Raw genomic sequence first — 25085 nt, forward strand, 5'->3', positions numbered from 1 at the left:
AACCGGGATCTTGGGTTCATGTCACGCTACACGTTACCCCACCAGCGAACAAATGTTATCTGTTTTTAATATAATGGGTCATTTGCTGGCTCTCTCTGCCTTCCGGATGTTTCTGCCTCTCTCTCTGTTTTTTTTCTCTTTTTTTTTCTCTGTTTTTTTTCCCTGTTTGTTTTTTTGTTGAATGTGTATTCGGGGGTTCTGCAGATGACACCTCTCTGTCTGAACACGGTGATTGCCTTGGCAACGGGCAGTTGCAGAGGCAGTCTGTAAACACCATGTATTATTCAATATGTATAAATGCGTAGGCTTCAAGGAGATCTTGAAACATTTACCTGAGGAAGGAGAAAATCTCCGAAAGCTTGTGAATTTAAAATAAAATTGCTGGACTATAACTTGGTGTTGTAAAATTGTTTACAAAAAACATAATTAATGATTGAGCTTTCTAGGTTAGCCTGGTTGCACACAGCAAGTTGGTAAAGAGCTCAGGTTCTTAAAAACATAACAATGGGTAAGCGCCTCTGTTAGCTGCTGAAGAGAACTGATACAATATACTTCCCAACGAGGAACAGAAATTATGGTGATGTTAATAATGAAAGTGCCAGTTTGGAGACTGATACTTTCTTACACTGGCACAGTTCCAGCAAACCCACATTATACTGCCAGCTTGCAATACTCCCTGGTCAGGCAAAGCTCCACATGCGTGAAAACATGTTCCGTTTATCAGTGTCAAAATGTTGCTTATCTTTTTTAATGTTAGCCCAAAGATAATGGGCAAAGCTAAAATAGTGAGACTATTGCCTTAAAAGGTTCTCACATTGCTTATCAGAATTTGAGCTTGGGAACTTCAACTCCAAATTACAATTCAGTTTTTATGAATACGAACCTTAATCACTAAATATTTGTATAGTAAGTCACCTATAGGAGGCCAAGTCAGACTGTATAACTCTCAGTGCCTCATCAGTAATCAGTTCACCATCAGCAGATTCCCAAGAATGAGTCACATAGCAGTTTTCTTGGTATATGTATCAGCCAGGCTCAGTTGGTAGCACACTCAACTCTGAGGTAGAAGGTTGTGGGTTCAAGCCCCAGTACAGGCCTGAGCACATATTCAAGGCTGTCACTTCAGTGCAGTATTGAGAGAATACTGCGTTGTCAGAGGTGTCATCTTTCAGGTGAAACATTAGAACACTATTCCTATCTGCCTGCTCAGGGTCTATGTATTCGAAGGAAAGCAAGCCATTCTCTGTGTCCTGGCCAACATTCCTCTTTATCTGGTCATTTATTAATTTGCTGTTTGTGGGATCTTGCTGTGCACAAGTGGGCTGCTATGTTTGCCTACATGACAGTGACTACATTTCAAAAGTATCCATTGGTTGTGAAGTGCTTTGGGGCACCCAAAGGAGCTATATAAATGCAAATTCTTTCTTTAATGGTGCATAATGTAAAGGAATCCATATCTGCAATGTTAAGATTAGGACATTGTAGTGGCACAATTTTAATGAGTCTAAGCAAATGTGTTATCTTTCTGAAGATACTAAGTTTTGTAACCCATTTATCTCTATTTGTGCCATTAATTCATCTATCTTGTTACAAATGCTTTGTGCATTCAGATATAGCACCTTTAATTTTAACATTTTACTATTCTTCCCTGATGTGACCTTAGTCACTAATGCCCTATTACCCTCTATCCCTTCCTAACACACTGCTTATTTTTGCCCAAATCGTTACTCTGCTCTACAGCCTTGACATTTTTTTTTAAGACTGATAAATTTATCCTTACCTGAACCCTCCCCCCCTCTTGCTGGTTTAAACCCCTATCTACCGCTCTAGTTATTTGATTGGCCAGGGCACTGGTCCCAGCCAGGTTTAAGTGGAGCCCATCCCAACGGAACAGCTCCCTTATTCACCAAATACTGGTGCCAGTGCCCCAAGAATTGAAACCCCTGCTTTCCACACCAATCTTTCAGCCACGCATTTAACCATTTAATCTGTTTGTCCCTATGCCAATTTGCCCGTGGCTTAGATAGTAATCCACAGATTACCACCTTTGAGGTTCTGCTTTTTAATTTGGTCCCTAGCTCCTCAAACTCCCTCAGCAGAACCTCATTCCTAGTTCTACCTATGTCCTTGGTTCCTATGTGGACCACTACTACTGGATCCTCCCCCACCTCCTCCAAGTTCTTCTCTAGCCATGAGGAGATGTCCTTAACCCTGGCACCAGATAGGCAACATAGCCTTCGGGACTCCCGGTCGCGGCTGCAAAGAACAGTATTTATCCCCCTGACTATACTATCTCCTAACATTACCACATTCCTTTTTGCTCCCACCACCTGAATGGCCTCTTCTACCATGGAACCGCAGTCAATTTGCCCATCCTACCGGCAGTCTTTGTTCTCATCCACACAGGTATCAAGTATCTCGTACCTGTTCGACAAGGACAAAGGCTGAGGCTCCTCCACCACTGCATCTGGGGTCCCCTTACCTGCCTGACTTGCAGTCACATCTTCTGTCCCTGACCACTAACCAAATCTAAACCACTATCTAACCTAAGGTGTGTGACTGCCTCCTGGCTCAAAGTGTCCAGGTAACTCTCCCCCTCCCTAATGCATTGCAATGTCTGCACCTCGGACTCCAGCTCAACAACTCTGAGTTGTAGCTCCTCGAGTTGCAGACACTTTGTGCACATGTGATTGCCTGGGATCGCGCTAGTCTCCACAAACTCCCACACGCTATAGTTATGGCACACCACCTGCACTGCCATCTCTATCTAACCTTGTTTTATTTATTTACTTAATTGAAGTTTTTACGTAATTAATTCACTTGGTTTAATTTTAGTTTTTTTAAAACTAATTAACTTATCGAGTTTAAGTTATTAATTTAATAAAGTATTAGCAAGTTATAGGTTCCTAGTTCCTAGTTTAAACTACTGCCCTAACTTAGAGAGCAAAACCAACCATCGCCAACCTGCTGTCTTCTGATGTCACTCTTTTGAGCCCCACATTGGTACTCCACTTTGAGAACAAACTGCAACAGTCATTAACCAAATACCATTTATATGGCTGCTGCACCCACAGGATATGCTGCAAGAAGGGACACTGACTTGTCCAACATGAACACAGATAGCCCTTGATGCAGGCTCTTGGAGACTGATAGCAAATCTTTGATGCAGGCTCTTGTATGTATGCTGACTCCTCCATGTCAGAGTATCTGATGTAAGTGAGGAAAAGTGTCGACTTCTGCCAGGCGTTCACAATATGAAAAAGTTGTCATGAGACACAGAAATAGTGGCCTGATAAAATTTAGATGGGAGTTACTGCTGATCCAAAGCCAACAGTAGTGTCCTAGACCATGGAACAATGATATTTCAACTGTGCAGCAAAGAAGTACTGTACTGATAAGCAATTTAATTTTAAAGCTAAAACATGCATCCTCCCTTAAAAAAAAACTGATGTCACATAGCTGCTCCATGAAGAGATTTTCCGCCCTACAATTCTATAGATCAAGAGTAATGGCAAGAACACTAATGATTTGTGGTCCTTACCCTCATCTGCTTCTCTTTCTTTTTCCGTACATCATCCCACTCGTTCACAATTCTTCCCCAGAGGATCCAGGAATCTTCTTCCAGGTGGCTGAGATTACTTGAAGCAGAAGAACTGGATACCAGGGAAGATCCACTATTTCGACGAGATCCATTTACAGATTTCAAAGATTTGCTATCAGTCTCCAAGAGCCTGCATCAATGAAGACAAAAACAACATTTAGACTTCTAAATAATTATTTCAAAAGCCAAGTGAATATTAATTCAAGCTACCCAAAAGCCAAGATTCATAAATATTATGAAAAAATATCCATTTCGCCATTTTTGCACATTTCAATTTTGTAGCCTTTCACCCTACTTTTGTAAAGTTACTGGTTTTTGGGTTATCCGGTCCACTTGAAATTTTCATGACATCAGGATGATCACTGTCACGTCCTTGAGTAGTGGGCTGTGGGTTCACATTTGGTGTCATGCCTTATCTCAAGTACCCAACCTTAGTCTTCATGTGGTTTAAAAGCACCATGAAGAGGGACAGTCATTCGTGGACGATGCTTATATATGTCCTCGTGGTTGACACCAAACAGGGGAAGAGGGAGAAAAGTAATCCAAAAAAGGAAGTTGCATTAAAAGGCAAATGAAAAATTGACGAGAGTTGGGTCCCATTTTTGTTGTCATTCGTGTTACTATATAAAAAATATCTATACTTGGTCCAACAATTCAGAAGAAAATACTTATTCTTACTCAGTTACCTGTACAGTGCTGTAAACCCATGCATAACAACTTCTTGTAGGAGATGAGGGCTCAATTTGGAGTACTTGTCTGGACCTACAATTACTGAGTTGGGCTTCATGGCCTGTGTTTTTTCTACAGATGCGTTGGTTGCTCCAGATTGGATGCGGCCCATGTTCATTTTGCCAGCAGAATACAAATTAAGGCTGCCTCCCTTCGGTTTCTAATGAGCACATTTTGAAGTATTTCAAATGAATACGTGGCTAGAGGAATGGTGCAAGGGGGAGGGATTCAAATTCCTGGGACACTGGAAACGGTTCTGGGGGAGGTGGGACCAGTACAAACCGGATGGTCTGCACCTGGGCAGGGCCGGGACCGCTGTCCTAGGAGGAGTGTTTGCTAGTGCTGTTGGGGAGGGTTTAAACTAAAGTGGCAGGGGGTTGGGAACCTGAGCAGGGAGAGAGAGGAAAGCGTAACAGGAAGGGACAGAAGGTATGGAGTAATAGGTAAAGTGTTAAAAAAGGAAAAAGCAGGAACTAAGCGTCACAAAACAGATTTGAAAGTTCTTTATCTGAATGCACGTAGCATTCGTAATAAAATGGACAAGTTAACGGCACAAATAACTACGTATGGGTATGATCTTGTGGCCATTACAGAAACATGGCTGCAGGGTGACAACGACTGGGAATTAAATATGCCAGGGTATTTAACAATCAGGAAGGACAGGCAGGAAGGAAGGGGAGGTGGGGTGGCTATGTTAATAAAGGAAGGAATCACTGTAATACAGATAAATGATATTGGGACAAAGCATCAAGATAATGAAACAGTTTGGGTGGAGATAAGGAATAATAAGGGAAAAAAACATTAGTGGGCGTAGTATATAGGCCTCCTAATAGTTGCAACTCTGCTGGAAGAAGTATTAATCAGGAGATAGTCGGGGCATGTAACAAGGGAACAGCCATAATTATGGGGGATTTTAATTATCATATTAACTGGACAAATCAAATTGGGCAGAGCAGCCTTGAGGACGAGTTCATTGAGTGCATCAGGGATGGATTTCTTGAGCAGTATGTAACTGATCCTACAAGGGGGCAGGCAACCTTGGACCTGGTCCTGTGTAATGAGTCAGGATTAATTAATAATGTCCTAGTTAAGGATCCCCTTGGAACGAGCGACCACAACATGGTTGAATTCCATATCCAATTAGAGGGTGAGAAGGTTGATTCTCAAACAAGCGTACTGAGCTTGAATAAAGGAGACTATGATGGTATGAGAGCGGAATTGATTAAAGTGGACTGGGAAAATAGATTAAAGGGTAAGACGGTACATGAGCAGTGGTGTTCATTTAGGGAGTTATTTTACAACTTTCAAAATAAATATATTCCACTGAGGAAAAAAGGGTGTAAAAGAAATGACAGCCATCCGTGGCTAAGTAAAGAAATCAAGGATAGTATCCGACTAAAAACAAGGACATATAAGGTAGCCAAACTTAGTGGGAGGATAGAAGATTGGGAATTCTTCAAAAGACAGCAAAAAGTAACGAAAGGATTGATTAAGAAAGGGAAGTTAGATTATGAAAAGAAATTAGCAAAAAATATAAAAACAGATAGCAAGAGTTTCTATAGTTATATAAAAAGAAAAAGGGTGGCTAAGGCAAACATAGGTCCCTTAGAGGATGAGACCGGGAAATTAATGGTGGGAAACATGGAGATGGCAAAAATGCTGAACAAATATTTTGTTTCAGTCTTTACAGTAGAGGACACTAAGAATATCCCAACACTGGACAAACAGGGGACTCTCGGGGGAGAGGAGCTAAATACGATTAAAATCACTCAGGAGATGGTACTCAAGGCGGATAAATCCCCTGGACCTGATGGCTTCCATCCTAGGGTCTTGAGGGAAGTGGCAGTAGGGATTGTGGATGCTTTGGTGATAGTTTTCCAAAATTCCCTGGACTCAGGAGAGGTCCCGGCAGATTGGAAAACTGCTAATGTAACACCGTTATTTAAAAAGGGTAGTAGGCAGAAGGCTGGAAATTATAAGCCAGTTAGCTTAACATCTGTGGTGGGTAAAATTTTGGAGTCTATTATTAAGGAGACAGTAACGGAACATTTAGATAAGCATAATTTAATAGGACAAAGTCAGCATGGCTTTATGAAGGGGAAGTCATGTCTGACAAATTTGCTTGAGTTCTTCGAGGATATAACGTATAGGGTGGATAAAGGGGAACCAGTGGACATAGTGTATTTAGACTTCCAGAAGGCATTCGACAAGGTGCCACATAAAAGATTATTACTTAAGATAAAAAATCACGGGATTGGGGGTAATATTCTGGCATGGGTGGAGGATTGGTTATCGAACAGGAAGCAGAGAGTTGGGATAAATGGTTCATTTTCGGACTGGCAACCAGTAACCAGTGGTGTTCCACAGGGGTCGGTGCTGGGTCCCCAACTCTTTACAATCTATATTAACGATTTGGAGGAGGGGACCGAGTGCAACATATCAAAATTTGCAGATGATACAAAGATGGGAGGGAAAGTAGAGAGTGAGGAGGACATAAAAAACCTGCAAGGGGATATAGACAGGCTGGGTGAGTGGGCGGAGATTTGGCAGATGCAATATAATATTGGAAAATGTGAGGTTATGCACTTTGGCAGGAAAAATCAGAGAGCAAGTTATTTTCTTAATGGCGAGAGACTGGAAAGTACTGCAGTACAAAGGGATCTGGGGGTCCTAGTGCAAGAAAATCAAAAAGTTGGTATGCAGGTGCAGCAGGTGATCAAGAAAGCCAACGGAATGTTGGCTTTTATTGCTAGGGGGATAGAATATAAAAACAAGGAGGTATTGCTGCAGTTATATAAGGTATTGGTGAGACCGCACCTGGAATACTGCATACAGTTTTGGTCTCCATACTTAAGAAAAGACATACTTGCTCTCGAGGCAGTACAAAGAAGGTTCACTCGGTTAATCCCGGGGATGAGGGGGCGGACATATGAGGAGAGGTTGAGTAGATTGGGACTCTACTCATTGGAGTTCAGAAGAATGAGAGGCGATCTTATTGAAACATATAAGATTGTGAAGGGTCTTGATCGGGTGGATGCAGTAAGGATGTTCCCAAAGATGGGTGAAACTAGAACTAGGGGGCATAATCTTAGAATAAGGGGCTGCTCTTTCAAAACTGAGATGAGGAGAAACTTCTTCACTCAGAGGGTGGTAGGTCTGTGGAATTTGCTGCCCCAGGAAGCTGTGGAAGCTACATCATTAGATAAATTTAAAACAGAAATAGACAGTTTCCTAGAAGTAAAGGGAATTAGGGGTTATGGGGAGCGGGCAGGAAATTGGACATGAAGCTGAGTTCGGATCGGTCAATGCCCTGTGGGTGGCGGAGAGGGCCCAGGGGCTATGTGGCCGGGTCCTGCTCCGACTTCTTGTGTTCTTTAGATTTGTGGTTGGGATCAGATCAGCCATGATCTTATTGAATGGCGGAGCAGGCTCGAGGGGCCGATTGGCCTACTCCTGCTCCAATTTCTTATGTTCTTATGTTCTTATGTACAGTGGCTCATTACAAGACAGTTTGATTGTCAGCAAGGCTGGCCATTCACAGAGCATGCCATGGCGTTGTAAGCCATGTCTTCCTCTGCATTTTTGATAACAGAGCACTAATAGCACAAACATGCAGGGAAACCATTATTAGGTACAATGAATTATTTTGTATAATTAAAACAATTTAAGGCATGAATGTTTTGACGTAACTTTCAAAGGAAAAACAATGTATTTAACTTCATTGATAGGGGTGATTTATACTCCCCTACTCCCACAGCCACCTTACCATAGCATAACTTCAGACTCATCATGAGCAATACCACTGTAAATCTACTAGTCTATTTTACATAAAATGTTTTGAGAGTACTCATTATACTCCAAAGCCTTAATGGTACAAAAAAAACTAAAAGAGAAATTTACAAACATCCACCAATGTGCAAACTTCTCTCACTAAACAGCAGTGAAACTCTGAATAAGTTCAGGTTATGTTTACTTACAGAAATTAGACACTGTGGCCTTAACGAGACAGTCTGACTTAAACAGTGCTCCACTTTAGCAGCTAAACATCATAAGTGCATTCCAGTTGTCAGGATACTGATGAGCAACACATGAAATCAGCGAAGATATATACGTGTTGCATCTAGCATGCATTTGTCACACATGCAGTGTCCATCACAAAAATAGTCCTAAATGGCTCAACTTTCTGCTTTCTCAGAAAGAAATTTTAAAAAACACTTACTTTACTATATCTGAGCACATATTTCTCAATTTTTTTACAATTCCTTTCAACAGCCATATGCAACCCTTCCCAACTCCCGCATCATAGCAAACCCTTTGCAACAGCATCATCTCCAACAAACCATCAGCAATGTCACAGATCTACTACTGGGTAATTAAAGAGCATATTTCAGGGTTTAGAATTTTTATGTTCACATGTTGGTCCAGGATATAAGTTACAATAAAATATACTGAGGCCCAATTTGAATGGCATTGAAATTTACACCATGCAACTCCCAAACCCAAGAAATAACTGTGGGTGTATTTCAAAGGCAGTTCAATAGAGTTAACTACGTAAAACACAAACAACCTAGTTTTCAAATTACACACAGGAACTCATATCAGTATGGATCATGCTGCAGAACCATATCAGAATATGTAGACTGCTATAACTGGGTCCAGTCAGTGGTTCAGCTTGGTTAGAGTTTAGTAGAGAGAACTACAATAAAAAGAAGTTTTAAAATTTTATTTAACTAACCTGAAATGTAAATTACTAAACTTAAATCATATCAGTAACAACTTTATTCAAAGAATGACAAATGCTTGAAACAGTCTCTTGTGCAGGGTGGCATCAAAAAACCACTGAAGACATTTAAAAAACAATTGGACACTGTGATGAGAGAGTTGGTTACTGGAAGGGTGAGGTTCAATACAATGAATGGCCTTTGCAAGTTGTCCATAATTTTTTTTTTATTCATAGGCAGAACATCCCATTCAGATAATGGGCCGGAACTTGCTGCCACTGTGTGGCAAGGGTCGCCGCACCTCCTGCGGATAAAAAGTACGAATGCACTTACTGCATGGTCCACAACTTAAATTTGCTGGATTCTGAGAGCTTCCTCAGTGATGCTTTCCGATATCAGTGCAGGCCATGTGCGCATGGAAACACTGTGGGACTGCAAGCGCCTCCCATAAGCAGGCAAGTTAAACTCAAATTTGAAGTGACATTCCCTGTGTTAGTCTAAATAAAAATTTAACTTACCTTATTATAAAAATGCAAGGAAATGATTTAATTTACTTAAACATACAGAAGTTTCAAAAATATTTTACTTTTAAATTATTTTTAATCATCAAAAAATATTAAAATAAGTATAATTAGACATTCCACATTTTTAAAATTTAATTTTTTGTTGTTTTGCAGTCATTATATGTTACCGCTCTTTTAAAAAGTAGTGATGGGCTGGTGTTTTCAAGCATACCTTCTCATGGCGTAAGTAACTTCGTTCCAGCTGGGCAGATGGGTAAGTTTAGGATTGTTTGGTGATTGTGTTTGATTGTATATGACTGTGGAGTGGTTGGCCCTTTAATTTGAGACTGTCAAAACGCCACTGAACCAATCAGAGCAAGTTTGCAATTTCCGGGTTTTAACGTGCATGTGCATATTCGCAAACTTGCTCCGATAGATTAGATGGAGGTTGGGATGGTCGTCATTACGGAGCGGCGTCCAAGGTAAGTAAGTTCTGGGCCAATATTTCTCTTTCTGGCTGTTTTGATCTTGGCAAATTGTTTCATCTTGGTTAAACTGATAATGCTAAAAAGACATTCATAAATTATTACAAGATCTATAGGTGGCGAGGGTGCTGGTTTCACAGTTAGGTTGAGATACAAGAGACATGGCTATATAGTCAGGTGGAGAGTGAGCAGAGAGGGTAGATAGCCAGGTTTGGAAAGGAAAGGCTGACAAGTTGTGCAGTTATGAATTCTAGGTCTGAAAGTCAGTAAATTGAGCAGCACCAAAAGGAAATTGGCAGAGGAGGCAAGTGTAATTTGTTGTTGAGGATTGGATAATCATCAACAAAACAAAATCAGCAGAGGCAGCAAGAGTGAGGATCAGACATACATGGCTGCATTCTTTCTTATAGTGTTGTGGTCAATTAGTCCCTGCTAAGCAAGCGACACATAATTCCACGTTATTAGCCAATAGGAAAGCTATGGGGAATTTTACATTCATTCATACGGACACAACTGTTCATCACTAAGATATTAATTTGTTCATATCTACAGCCCTTGACATCAAGGCAGCATTTGACCGAGTGTGGCACCAAGGAGCCCTAGTAAAATTGAAGTCAATGGGAATCAGGGGGAAAACTCTCCAGTGGCTGGAGTCATACCTAGCACAAAGGAAGATGGTAGTGGTTGTTGGAGGCCAATCATCTCAGTCCCAGGGCATTGCTGCAGGAGTTCCTCAGGGCAGTGTCCTAGGCCCAACCATCTTCAGCTGCTTCATCAATGACCTTCCCTCCATCATAAGGTCAGAAATGGGGATGTTCGCTGATGACTGCACAGTGTTCAGTTCCATTCGCAACCCCTCAGATAATGAAGCAGTCCGAGCCTGCATGCAGCAAGACCTGGACAACATCCAGGCTTGGGCTGATATGTGGCAAGTAACATTCGTGCCAGATAAGTGCCAGGCAATGACCATCTCCAACAAGAGAGAGTCTAACCACCTCCCCTTGACATTCAACGGCATTACCATCGCCGAATCCCCCACCATCAACATCCTGGGGGTCACCATTGACCAGAAACTTAACTGGACCAGCCATATAAATACTGTGGCTACGAGAGCAGGTCAGAGGCTGGGTATTCTGCGGCGAGTGACTCACCTCCTGACTCCCCAAAGCCTTTCCACCATCTACAAGGCACAAGTCAGGAGTGTGATGGAATACTCTCCACTTGCCTGGATGAGTGCAGCTCCAACAACACTCAAGAAGCTCGACACCATCCAAGATAAAGCAGCCCGCTTGATTGGCACCCCATCCACCACCCTAAACATTCACTCCCTTCACCACCGGCGCACTGTGGCTGCAGTGTGCACCATCCACAGGATGCACTGCAGCAACTCGCCAAGGCTTCTTCGACAGCACCTCCCAAACCCGCGACCTCTACCACCTAGAAAGACAAGGGCAGCAGGCGCATGGGAACAACACCACCTGCACGTTCCCCTCCAAGTCACACACCATCCCGACTTGGAAATATATCGCCGTTCCTTCATTGTCGCTGGGTCAAAATCCTGGAACTCCCTTCCTAACAGCACTGTGGGAGAACCGTCACCACACGGACTGCAGTGGTTCAAGAAGGCGGCTCACCACCACCTTCTCGAGGGCAATTAGGGATGGGCAATAAATGCCGGCCTTGCCAGCGACGCCCACGTCCCGTGAACGAATAAAAAAAAATATATAACAAATTAAAATTCTGCAGGTAAATTTACGTTCCTATAAGGCCTCAATTCAATTATATTTTTACCATATTTTATTTTATTTAAGGCTTGGGTCCTTCTCTCTTCCAAGCCACTTCCTCTCCAGGCCTACCTGTCCTTAAATACTTCTCACCTCGATCCACTCTCAAAGGCTTCCCTACCTGCACTCCATGGTCCCGGTCCTGCTTGCTTTCCCTGACTGGTTCCACTGCCTATTCTTACTACTGTTGTTCATGGAGGCTGGTGAAAATTAGCACAAACAATTGAGACAGTAGAATAGTAGTGAAGTCTACAGCGACGCAGCTTTTCTGTTGCTAGAGGTTTGCCCAGCTTATTGAGGCTAAAATGGCACGACAAAGGAACTGCACTTGGTCCTTTTTTTCCCCCCTTTAGAGCAGCAATTGACCTATCCAATGGAATCACTTTTTTTTTTAATTGATAACAGATGTTCCATCGCATTGCTCTTGGTGAGTCACTAGAGTGTGACATTTGACATATGATGGCAAGTAAGTATGATGTTTACAGGAAGTGCATGCTATACACAAGACTTTTAATATATTGCAAGTTCATCTCACAATCCTTCAATGTTCTCTAAGTAAATAATGTAGGGCAGTAAAGTCATGGTGTGCGAGATATACAAAGCAGTTTTTAGTTTTCAATAGCTTTTCCACTAACAAGGTCTGGTATGCTCTCCCCTCTTAAAGGAGGTTACCCATGCTGGGATATAGTTCCACAAGCAGCAGTACATAGGGATATAGGAACAGGAGTGGGCCATTTAGCACCTCGAGCTTGTTCCACCATTCAATTAGATCATGGCTGATCTGTATCTTAACTCCATCTACCCACCTTGGTTCTATACCCTTAATACCCTTGCCTAACAAAAATTTATCAATCTCAGTTTTGATATTTTAAATTGACCTAGCCTCAACAGCTTTTTGGGGGAAGAGTTTTCCAGATTTCTACTACCCTTTGTGTGAAAAAGTGTGACATCACCCCTCAACGGCCAAGCTCTAAGGCTATGCCCCCTTGTTCTGGACTCCCCCACCAGAGGAAATAGTTTCGATCTACCTGATCAACTACTTTGGTCATCTTAAACACCTCAATTAGATCACCCCTAAATCTTCTATATTCAAGGGATTACATGGCTAGTCTATGCAATCTGTTCTGATAATTTAACCCTTTTAGCCCCGGTATCATTCTGGTGAATCTGCGGCCTTCTTCACCTCACCCAAGTAACCACTCTTTCTTTGAAAGCTCAGCCAAGTGTCATCTGGTTATTCGACTGTGGGGAAGGGCAGCATCATCACAGTTGCATCAAAATATTACCCTGAGCCAACATCCACATATCTGCATCCTCAGGCATTAACAATGCACAGTGATCAGATTTTCCCTCCTCAATCTCAATAAATCTCTACTCCGGTATCTGGATGAAGTACTATACAACAGGAAGATGGAACAACACAAACTATTTGAAACTGAAAACTAATCCTCCAGTAATTACCCGAGCAGATGAACTTACAGTTAATTGCCCTGCTGCAGCAGAACCATCGTTTGTGGGCTACCACGAGTTAAAGTGAACGACATGACCATTTCCACTGACGAGACACACCGAAAGTATGTGAAATGAGACAGAACTTCCCCAAATCATTAATATTCATCACTTAGCTTAATCAATGCTAGGACAGAGACCAGAATCGAATTAATGATCTGTAACACAAACCTGAACCAGAGATCAAATGAAACCTCTGAGTGAATGGGATATATGAAACATTAATAGCTGGATATCTCATTACATCTGGGAGAAAACATAACATAAAAACCTCCGGACTATGAGTTTATAAATACTAATACTTGAAGTACTAATTTCTTCTAATAAAGGGGTTCTCCAATCATCTTTTAATTGCTCTGGTTTCTCATTTTTAAGCAGTGCAACTCAGAAACAGAAGGAAATAATAAACCATTCAAATTCCATCCCCAATGTAACCAATTTAGTGATGATTTTTTCAGAGTTTCGAATCATCTGCAAACTTTGAAAATATACCCTGTAAACCCCAGTCCAGGTCATTAATATAAATCAAAAAAGAGCAATGGTCCTAATATCAACCCCTGGGGAACATCACTGTATACTTCCCTCCAGTCTGAAAAACAACCGAGCACCACGACCCTCTGCTTTCTGACCCTTAGCCAATTTTGTATCCACGCTGCCATTGAAGCCTTAATCCCATGGGCTTATATTTTGCTAACAAGTCTATTATGTGGTACTTTATCAAATGCCTTTCGAAAGTCTATATACAAAACAAAATCACACTACCCTCATCAACCCTCTCCGTTACTTCATCGAAGAACTCAATCAAGTTAGTCAAACACGATTTTCCTTTAACAAATCCGTGCTGACTTTCATTGATTAGCCCGTACTTTTCCAAGTGCCAATTAATTTTGTCCTGGATTGTTGTCCCTAAAAGTTTCCTCACCACCGACATTAGGCTAACTGGCCTGTAATTGCCAGTTTGTCCCTCTTCCCCTATTTTGAACAGGGATGCAACATTTGCAATCCTCCAGTCCTCTGGCACCACACCCATATCTAAGGAGGATTGGAAGGTTGTGGCCAGACCCTCTACAATTTCCACCCTTACTTTCCTCAGTAACCTAGAATGCATCCCATCCGGACCGGGTGACTTTTCTACTGTGAGTCCTGCCAATCCTTTAAGTACCTCCTCTTTATCTATTTTTATCCTATCCAATATTGCAACTACCTCCTGCTTTACCGCTACATTGGCAGCATCCTCTTCTCTTGTGAAGACCGATGTGAGGTATTCATTTAGTACCTTAGCCATACCCTCTGCCTCCACAAGCAGATCTTTTTTGTCCCTAATCAGCCTTCCCTTTGACTACCCTTTTACTATTTATATGTTTATAAAAAGACTTTTGGGTTCCTTATTGTTAGCCTCTAATCTATTCTTATACTCTCTCTTTGCCCCTCTTATTCCCTTTTTTAGACCTCTTCTGTATTTTCTGTATTCAGCCTGGTTCTCTATTGTATTATGAACCTTACATTTGTCATGAGCCTCCTTTTTCTGTTTCATTTTAATCACTATATCTTTAGTCATCCAGGGGGGAGCTCTAGCTTTGGATGCCCTTCCTTTTCCCCCCGTGGGAATGTGTCCACTTTGTACCCAAACCATCTCCTCCTTGAAGGCCTCCCATTGTTCAATTACTGTTTTGCCGACCAATTTTTGATTCTAATCCACCCGGGCAAGATCCCTCTTTAACTCACGGAAGTTGGCCCTCCTCCAGTTAACTGTTTTTACGCTTGATTGTTCCTTGTCCTTTTCCATAAGTATTCTAAACGTGATGATACTATGATCACTGTTCCCCAAATGCTCCCCCACTGAAACATACTCCGCTTGCCCCACTTCATTCCCCAGAACTAGACAGAATCATAGAAAGGTTACAACACAGAAGGAGGCCATTCAGCCCATCAAGTCCACGCCGGCTCAATGCAAGAGCAATCCAGCTTGTCCCATTCCCCCACCCTATCCCCATAGCCCTGCAAATTTTTTCCTTTCAAGTGCTTATCCAGCACTGCTTCCTTCCTTGTTGTGCTGATAACACACTAATCAAGAAAGTTCTCTTGTACACATTTCAGGAATTCCTCCCCCTCTTTGCTCTTTACACTGTTACTATCCTTGTCTATATTGAGATAATTGTAGTCCCCCATTATCATTACTCTATTGCATCCTTCTTTAATTTGCTCCTCTATCTCCTTCCCACTATTTGGTGCTACATCATACACCCAGTAAAAAAAGAACTTGCAATTATAAAGTGCCTTTCAGAACCTCGGGATGCCCTCAAGCTCTTTGCAGCCAATGTACTTTTGAGTTGTAGTCACTATTGTAACATAGGAATTTGCGCAAAGTAAGGTCCAACAACCAGCAATTAAATAAATTACCAGATAATCTGTTTTAGGTGTTGGCTGATGGAAAAATGTTGGCCAAGACACTGAGAGAATTCCCCCGCTCTTCTTTAAATACAAGCCTTTCTTTCTTTCGAATAGTGCCAAGAGATCTTTTACATCCACCAAAGTACATATTTTTCTAAGCAGACTGGCATTTCATTTACAAATACCTATCCACATTTTGTCTCACATTACGTACTTCAATGAACTTCATTTTTTAAAAAACCTATTAGACTGCCTACCCTTCAACAACACAGTAAAACCGGATGAAAAATGGTGCCAGGACACACAACGACATTGCAGCTCAGAAACAAAATGAAAACAAACTATTAAAACCCCATCCATGAAACAACCGATTTCAATAAGAGCCCTTTCAAGCAATCTTCACACCAGCAACTTTAGTTAATGCCTTATTTATTTTCAAGATAGATCATTTAAGCAACATCCCCTCAGCAGGACATCAAGTACATGTCGCCAACAGGTCTTGGGTACTCGATAGAAAAATTGCAAAAACTTCAAAATCTTTTGCTAATCAACAGGTCGTGCACTGATGTATTTCATCCAGTAAGGATTTTTTCCTTAGTTTCTACAATTTAAACCATTCAATTTTAGCCAATTTCAAGACAATATCTCAGATGTTTACTTGGGTTGAACGGTCACATAAAACCTATGTCCAGACAAGTGGAGATATTTAAAAAACACATGCACACCACATAAATAAACATTTAACCCCCAGCAGTAAATAAGACTGATATATTGGGGCTAGAGAAATATCCACATTAATTTAAATATTTTTTTAAAAACTGCAATATTCACAATTATAGGATTTTTAACTGTGGAAGTCAAATTTTGCCTATCTAACATTCACCACACCTTAAAGTACTTTGTTGTATGTGAAGTACTTTGAGGCATTTTTAGAGCCATGATTGGGTAATATATAAATGCATCTGTCTTTCTTAGAAAATAAAAAAAAAAATCAGATCCATCAATTTCTGCATGATTTCAGCAATCAAAATTACTACAGAAGGTAGAAAACTTTCATATATAATTACAACAAGCAGTAGTCCAACAAATGAATTCCAGTGTGAGTTCATAATGATACTATTAAGAACAGGATTGTAACTTTTTATATCAGAACATTTTACTTTTCTCACTTAAGGTAATTAAGTTTTCTTGTGTCCCGCCTACCTTAAAATTGTCTTTTCCTTCTCATATTCTGAAAGTACCTTCTTTCTAGCCTCCAATTTCCTTATTTTGGTACATGCTTGACAGTTTGTTGACTTTTTTCCTTTTCTTTTCTGTCACCAATCCAACCCTTCAAATATTTCAACTGGTTTATAATATTGATAAATAGATTACACAAGCAAAAGACATCCAGACAATTTCTACAGTTCAGGCAAATTTAAAACATTCTCTTCACTACCGTCTTTTTTTCAATTTATACATCTAACGCGGAGATCTTGAAAAAATACTTACTTTAGATTTCACTAGAATCAACTCTTAGGTTATAAAATCTGATGTGGAGATGCCGGTGATGGACTGGGGTTGACAATTGTAAACAATTTTACAACACCAAGTTATAGTCCAGCAATTTTATTTTAAATTCACAAGCTTTCGGAGGCTTCCCCCTTCGTCAGGTGAACGATGTGAAATGAAATCCTCGAAATGAAATCGCATTTATAATTCACAGAACAATGCTTGGTGAGTACAGACAGTTTTTTCAACTGCCCGTTGCCAAGGCAATCAGTGTGCAGACAGACAGGTGTTACCTGCCAGGTCTCACAGAATATACAAATCACCAAAAAAAAAACAACAAACAAAAAAAAACAGAGATAGAGAGGTAGAAACATAGAAAAGACAGCAACTGACCCATTATATTAAAAACAGATAACATTTGTTCGCTGGTGGGGTAACGTGTAGCGTGACATGAACCCAAGATCCCGGTTGAGGCCGTCCTCATGGGTGCGGAACTTGGCTATCAATTTCTGCTCGACGATTTTGCGTTGTCGTGTGTCTCGAAGGCCGCCTTGGAGTACGCTTACCCGAAGGTCGGTGGATGAATGTCCATGACTGCTGAAGTGTTCCCCGACTGGGAGGGAACCCTCCTGTTTGGCGATTGTTGCGCGGTGTCCGTTCATCCGTTGTCGCAGCGTCTGCATGGTCTCGCCAATGTACCATGCTCTGGGGCATCCTTTCCTGCAATGTATGAGGTAGACAACGTTGGCCGAGTCACAGGAGTATGAACCATGCACCTGGTGGGTGGTGTCCTCTCGTGTGATGGTGGTATCTGTGTCGATGATCTGGCATGTCTTGCAGAGGTTACCGTGGCAGGGTTGTGTGGTGTCGTGGACGCTGTTCTCTTGAAAGCTAGGTAATTTGCTGCGAACGATGGTCTGTTTGAGGTTGGGTGGCTGTTTAAAGGCGAGTAGTGGAGGTGTGGGGATGGCCATAGCGAGGTGTTTGTCCTCATTGATGAGTTCCGCACCCATGAGGACGGCCTCAACCGGGATCTTGGGTTCATGTCACGCTACACGTTACCCCACCAGCGAACAAATGTTATCTGTTTTTAATATAATGGGTCAGTTGCTGTCTTTTCTATGTTTCTACCTCTCTATCTCTGTTTTTTTTTGTTTGTTGTTTTTTTTTTGGTGATTTGTATATTGTGAGACCTGGCAGGTAACACCTGTCTGTCTGCACACTGATTGCCTTGGCAACGGGCAGTTGAAAAAACTGTCTGTACTCACCAAGCATTGTTCTGTGAATTATAAATGCGATTTCATTTCGAGGATTTCATTTCACATCGTTCACCTGACGAAGGGGGAAGCCTCCGAAAGCTTGTGAATTTAAAATAAAATTACTGGACTATAACTTGGTGTTGTAAAATTGTTTACAGTTATAAAATCTAGATAGGCAAGACACTTACCAACAAGTTAGTGCATCTTCCCCTATCAACAGGAATACAATATTTTCAGGCAAATTGGTTTTTCTAGCAGCAATTGCTGGATCATTTACGAGGAAAGATTTTGAATTCAAACGTTGACTCAACTTTAGCTACCCTGTGTGGATGTGTTTGCACTATAGTTCTTGGTAAGGCTGCAAGATGAAGTGCCTCGTGGTGACAAGAGTATCCATCTTAGAGGAGGAAAAGTACAGTAAGACCAATTGTAATGCTCTCAAATCACAGGCTAAGAGTGTTCAGCATAACAGTGTTCAGCATAACAATAGTAAGAACTCATGGAACATACTGGTAGCAAGAAACTAAAATTGCAGGATGAGTTTTTTTTATTCATTCATGGGATGTGGGCGTCGCTGGCAAGGCCAGCATTTATTGCCCATCCCTAATTGCCCTCGAGAAGGTGGTGGTGAGCCGTCTTCTTGAACTGCTGCAGTCCGTGTGGTGAAGGTTCTCCCACAGTGCCGTTAGGTAGGGAGTTCCAGGATTTTGACCCAGCGACAGTGAAGGAACTGCGATATATCTCCAAGTTGCGATGGTGTGTGACTTGGAGGGGAACGTGCAGGTGGTGTCATTCCCGTGTGCCTGCTGCCCTCGTCATTCTAGGTGGTAGAGGTTGTGGGTTTGGGAGGTGCTGTCGAAGAAGCCTTGGCGAGTTGCTGCAACGTATCCTGTGGATGGTACTCATTGCAGCCACTGTGCGCTGGTGGTGGAGGAAGTGAATGTTTGGGGTGGTGGATGGGGTGCCAATCAAGCAGGCTGTTTTGTCCTGGATGGTGACGAGCTTCTTGAGTGTTGTTGGAGCTGCATTTATCCAGACAAGTGGAGAGTATTCCATCACACTCCTAACTTGTGCCATGTAAATGGTGCAAAGGCTTTGGGGAGTCAGGAGGTGAGTCACTCGCCGCAGAATACCCAGCCTCTGACCTGTACTTGTAGCCATAGTACTTGTGTGGCTGGTCCAGTTAAGTTTCTGGTCAATGGTGACCCCCAGGATGTTGATGGTGGGGGATCTGGCAATGGTAATGCCGTTGAATGTCAAGGGGAGGTGGTTAGATTCTCTCTTGTTGGAGATGGTCATGGCCTGGCACTTGTCTGACGCAAATGTTACTTGCCACTTATCAGCCCAAGCCTGGATGTTGTCCAGGTCTTGCTGCATGCGGGCTCGGACTGCTTCATTATCTGAGGGGTTGCGAATGGAACTGAACACTGTGCAATCATCAGCGAACATCCCCATTTCTGACCTTATGATGGAGGGAAAGTCATTGATGAAGCAGCTGAAGATGGTTGGGTCTAGGACACTGCCCTGAGGAACTCCTGCAGCAAAGTCCTGGGCCTGGGGCTGAGATGATTGGCCTCCAACAACCACTCCCATCTTCCTTTGTGCTAGGTATGACTCCAGCCACTAGAGAGTTTTCCCCCTGATTCCCATTGACTTCAATTTTACTAGGGCTCCTTGGTGCCACACTCGGTCAAATGTTGCCTTGATGTCAAGGGCAGTCACTCTCACCTCACCTCTGGAATTCAGCTCTTTTGTCCACATTTGGACCAAAGCTGTAATGAGGTCTGGAGCCGCGTGGTCCTGGCGAAACCCAAACTGAGCATCAGTGAGCAGGTTATTGGTGAGTAAGTGCCGCTTGATTGCAATGTCGATGACACCTTCCATCACTTTGCTGATGATTGAGAGTAGACTGATGGGACGGTAATTGGCCAGATTGGATTTGTCCTGCTTTTTGTGGACAGGACGTACCTGGGCAATTTTCCACATTGTCGGGTAGATGCCAGTGTTGTAGCTGTACTGGAACAGTTTGGAGCACAAGTCTTCAGCACTACAGCCGGGATGTTGTCGGGGCCCATAGCCTTTGTTGTATTCAGTGCACTGAGCCGTTTCTTGATATCACGTGGAGTGAATCGAATTGGCTGAAGACTGGCTTCTGTGATGGTGGGGATATTGGGAGGAGGCCGAGATGGATCATCTACTGAGCACTTCTGGCTGAAGATGGTTGCAAACGCTTCAGCCTTGTCTTTTGCACTCACGTGCTGGACTCCGCCATCATTGAGGATGGGGATGTTGACAGAGCCTCCTCCTCCCATTAGTTACTTAATTGTCCACCACCATTCACGACTGGATGTGGCAGGACTACAGAGCTTTGATCCGATCCGTTGGTTGTGGAATCGCTTAGCTCTGTCTATAGCATGTTGCTTCCACTGTTTAGCATGCATGTAGTCCTATGTTGTAGCTTCACCAGGTTGGCACCTCATTTTTAGGTACGCCTGGTGCTGCTCCTGGCATGCTCTTCTCTGCTCCTCATTGAACCAGGGTTGATCCCCTGGCTTGTTGGTAATGGTAGAGTGAGGAATATGCTGGGCCATGAGGTAACAGATTGTGCTGGAATACAAATCTGCTGCTGCTGATGGCCCACAGCGCCTCATGGATGCCCAGTTTTGAGCGGCTAGATCTGTTCTGAATCTATCCCATTTAGCACGGTGGTAGTGCCACACAACACAACGGATGGTGTCCTCCGTGTGACGACGCGACTTCGTTTCCACAAGGACCATGCGGTGGTCACTCCTACCAATACTGTAATGGACAGATGCATCTGCGGCAGGTAGATTGGGGAGGACGAGGTCAAGTAGGTTTTTCTGTCTTGTTGGTTCGCTCACCACCTGCGCAAGCCCAGTCTGGCAGCTATGCCCTTCAGGACTCGGCCAGCTCGGTCAGTAGTGGTGCTACTGAGCCACTCTTGGTGATGGACATTGAAGTCCCCCACCCAGAGTAATTTCTGTGCCCTTGCTGCCCTTAGTGCTTCCTCCAAGTGGTGTTCAACATGGAGGAGGACTGATTCATCAGTTGAGGGAGGGCGGTAGGTGGTAATCAGCAGGAGGTTTCCTTGCCCATGTTTGACCTGATGCCATGAAATTTCATGGGGGTCCAGAGTCAATGTTGAGGACTCCCAAGGCCACTCCCTCCTGACTGTATATCACTGTGCCGCCACCTCTGGTGGGTCTGTCCTGCCGGTGGGACAGGACATACCCAGGGATGGTGATAGAAGAGTCTGGGACGTTGGCTGAAAGGTATGATTCTGTGAGTATGGCTATGTCGGCCGTTGCTTGACTGGTCTGTGGGACAGCTCTCCCAATTTTGGGCTTGGTCAAGTGGTCCATCCAGTTTTATTCTTATGATGACTTATTGTAGCGAGATTTTACAAATCTACATTTCAGAGGGCAATTAAGAATCAACCACCTTGATGTCGGTCTAGAGTCACATATAGGCCAGACTGGGTAAGGACGGCAGGTTTCCATCCCTAAAGGACATCAGTGAACCAGATGGGTTTTTATGACATTTCCGGTAGTTTCATGGCCACCATTACTGATACTAGTTTTTTTAATCCAGATTTTTATTTAATTAATTTAATTTAAATTCCCCAGCTGCTGTGGCGAGATTTGAACTCATGCTCCAGGCCTCTGGATTACTAGTCCAGTAACATAACCACTATGCTACCGTACCCTCTAATATGTATGAGATGTGAGCAAGAAACCACAAGACAACCAAATCTAGATAAGCTCAAAAAAACATAAAAGTAGCAGCTTAAAAAGCAATTGAGTTATCCACATTTTATGAAACAGGTAAAACATACTACAAACGCTAGAGCACATAGAACACTGAAAATGTGTTCTATTGCAGATGTGATTTCCTGTGAATTTCCCCCCTTTATTTTAACCTTTCTCTCTCAGATGGCAGCGCAGATTTTACAATGCCGTGGATTCAAGAACATTAGTGCAAGTAAAACATCCATTTACTGCTTGTTTAGCCCTTGTTAAAATCATTAATGAACTCAAGCAGCCTTGCACAGTTGCAGCGTCACAATGAAATTGGATAATTTTACTCCTGGTAAGGTCTTAGGCTAATGAGTTTAATGAAGGGGAAGATTTCAAAGTATCATCACAGCTACACATGTGACAGGCCTGGGGTGGGGGGTTCTAATGAATCCCCAAATATTTTTGGATTATTATCCTGTGATCCCAGCTCATTGCACATGCACCAGGCACAGTCTTGATTTTTATTTTGTTATTATAATAATAAACATTAGTCCTATCCCGCAAAGATACCAAATTGGCTAAAATGTTGTACCTTCTAAAACAAGGGGAAGCTCTGGGATTAAATACCATCCTGGAAGTGAGAGACTTCATAAGAGCTATCATTAAAAATTAAGTAAACATTTGCAGCAGATTAAGTTTCCCTGACTACTTTGATTTGTTTCAGTTAAGTTTCTGCAGGGTTCAATAATCACACGGATGGTTTTTTTTGAAAAAATGTTTTTATTTTATAAACGGCCAAAAGCAAAAAGATTTGGGATGTTACTGTTCCTAGTGATTCTCTTGCAAGTTTTTCTAACAATAGCCTAAGCATGTGGCAAGCTAAAAACTATAACTACAAGTAGGTTTGAATAAATTATGTAAGAGAATTACATCGCAAGTGAACGTAAAAAACAAATATGAATAAATACGGTTTCAAATCCTTACCTGATGGGACTGTTAGATTTCCCAATGAGTCTTTCCTGACAAATGTAAACAATTTTACAACACCAAGTTATAGTCCAACAAATTTATTTTAAATTTCACAAGCTTTCGGAGGCTTCCTCCTTCCTCAGGTGAATGGTGTGGAAAATTTTCCACACCATTCACCTGAGGAAGGAGGAAGCCTCCGAAAGCTTGTGAAATTTAAAATAAATTTGTTGGACTATAACTTGGTGTTGTAAAATTGTTTACAATTGTCAACCCCAGTCCATCACCGGCATCTCCACATCATGGCTTTCCTAACAAAGTTATACTGGCCAATTGCACTAACTCATTTTTATATGTTCATGCACACTGTGGGCAAGCACATGTGAAAATATTTTTCTTCCTCGAAATGGCCATTCTTCATGTGTGAACCAAGACAGAGTTTCAACACAGTCAAGTTTAATCCTGTCCTTGCCCAATGATACGTGTTTCTAGTGAAGGTCTCTCAATAGCAATCAAAAGCAGGAACCCTGAATGACTTTTCCATCCCTAACCCAGTGATGCTGAGGCCAACTGTAGCACCACAATCTTCGCCACAGCTAAAATCAGCTCAGTAAGCACAGATTGGGGACCTTGCTCGTCTGTATGGCTCAGCTACTCACAATCTTAACTTGCTGAGCCATAGGGGGAGCTCACGCACAGTTTGCTATAATATACAACATGGGCCTCTTCAAAATAGGCAGTTAAATAGTTTACAGTGCTAAATAAAGGTCATTTTTGGACAAATCTACCCTCCTTTTACTACTAAGGATGAGGGACATGGAGCAAGCCTGCTTCTATAACTACATCCTTACAGGGCTGTAGTGGTTAAAAACAAATAATCTCCCTTTTCTTAAAACAAATCTTTGACTGTGCGACTAATCTTTTCCTCAGCACTATCTTCCTTCTTAATAAAGTGATTTTACCCTTCGGTCCCCTAACCTTACAATATGACTAAATGCAAAAAGCTGTGGTTCAGATCATCAACAACAATGCAGTAAAGAACTCTGTGGAAGGAAATTTTTGACCTTAATTCTTTGGATTGCTACTTTAATTTCTCAGCAATCATAACTTTCAATCTGGACATTGTTCAAAATGACCATGGTAACACTAAACTTCAGACCTAAACCAGACAAGTAAACAGAATCATACAGCACTGTTTAAACTTAAATGTACAGAACGTTTTGAAAAATAGTTTGTTTTACTTGAATATACGATTCTTAGTTTTTCTGAACTACAGTTTACATTGGCCAAAAAACAGAAAACGGCCTCTTCAATCCAAATCTGTTGCTAATCATTTGCAGAGGCAAACATTGAGTTTGCATTGCATGTTTAAGAGATTAGACAAATCCTTAAAACACAGATAACCTATAAGGCTGAAAAAGGTCATGCATCCATCAAGGAACAGCACACAATGTTCTTTACCCATAAACAAAAGTATTGGGAGTAAAATGAACATCAAATCACATTTAAAATATCATTCTTTTCATGTGTGTATCATTCAGGACTGAAACAAATGGGTTCGTTGATTTCCAGATTATTGATCAGTTTAGAAGAATACATGTCATGCATTAAAACTATTAAACTACCTAAATGTTTTACTTACAATTAAAATACAAAGCCAAAACAGCTCATGCCTGAAATCTATATGAAGTGTTCCTTCCAAAATGTTATTTTTGCACTGACAATGACATTTTGTTTTGGCCTCATCAAAGCTGCATGCAGTAAAACTTGCTGAAATCAATATTGAACTTTAGCTTCAACAAAGAAAAAGATCAGTTTTGTTGAATCAACTGAATGAGATTTAATAAACATGGCCATTTCCTAAAACACAAAACAAAAACACCTCAGT

At 41.9% G+C, this 25085-nt stretch overlaps 1 protein-coding gene across 5 annotated transcripts in view; it reads right to left on the bottom strand.

The window, feature by feature from the left end:
• Positions 1–25085, bottom strand: part of evi5a (ecotropic viral integration site 5a) — a 226958-nt gene that overhangs the window by 151496 nt on the left and 50377 nt on the right. For all 5 annotated transcript variants that reach the window (XM_067989928.1, XM_067989927.1, XM_067989925.1 and 2 more), the window contains exon 3: positions 3542–3731. In XM_067989928.1, coding sequence (XP_067846029.1) covers positions 3542–3731 — 190 coding nt within the window. The remainder of the gene's footprint in view (positions 1–3541; positions 3732–25085) is intronic.

The sequence above is a fragment of the Heptranchias perlo genome, chromosome 9 (assembly GCF_035084215.1).
Source record: "Heptranchias perlo isolate sHepPer1 chromosome 9, sHepPer1.hap1, whole genome shotgun sequence".
NCBI classification, from domain to species: Eukaryota; Metazoa; Chordata; class Chondrichthyes; order Hexanchiformes; family Hexanchidae; genus Heptranchias; species Heptranchias perlo.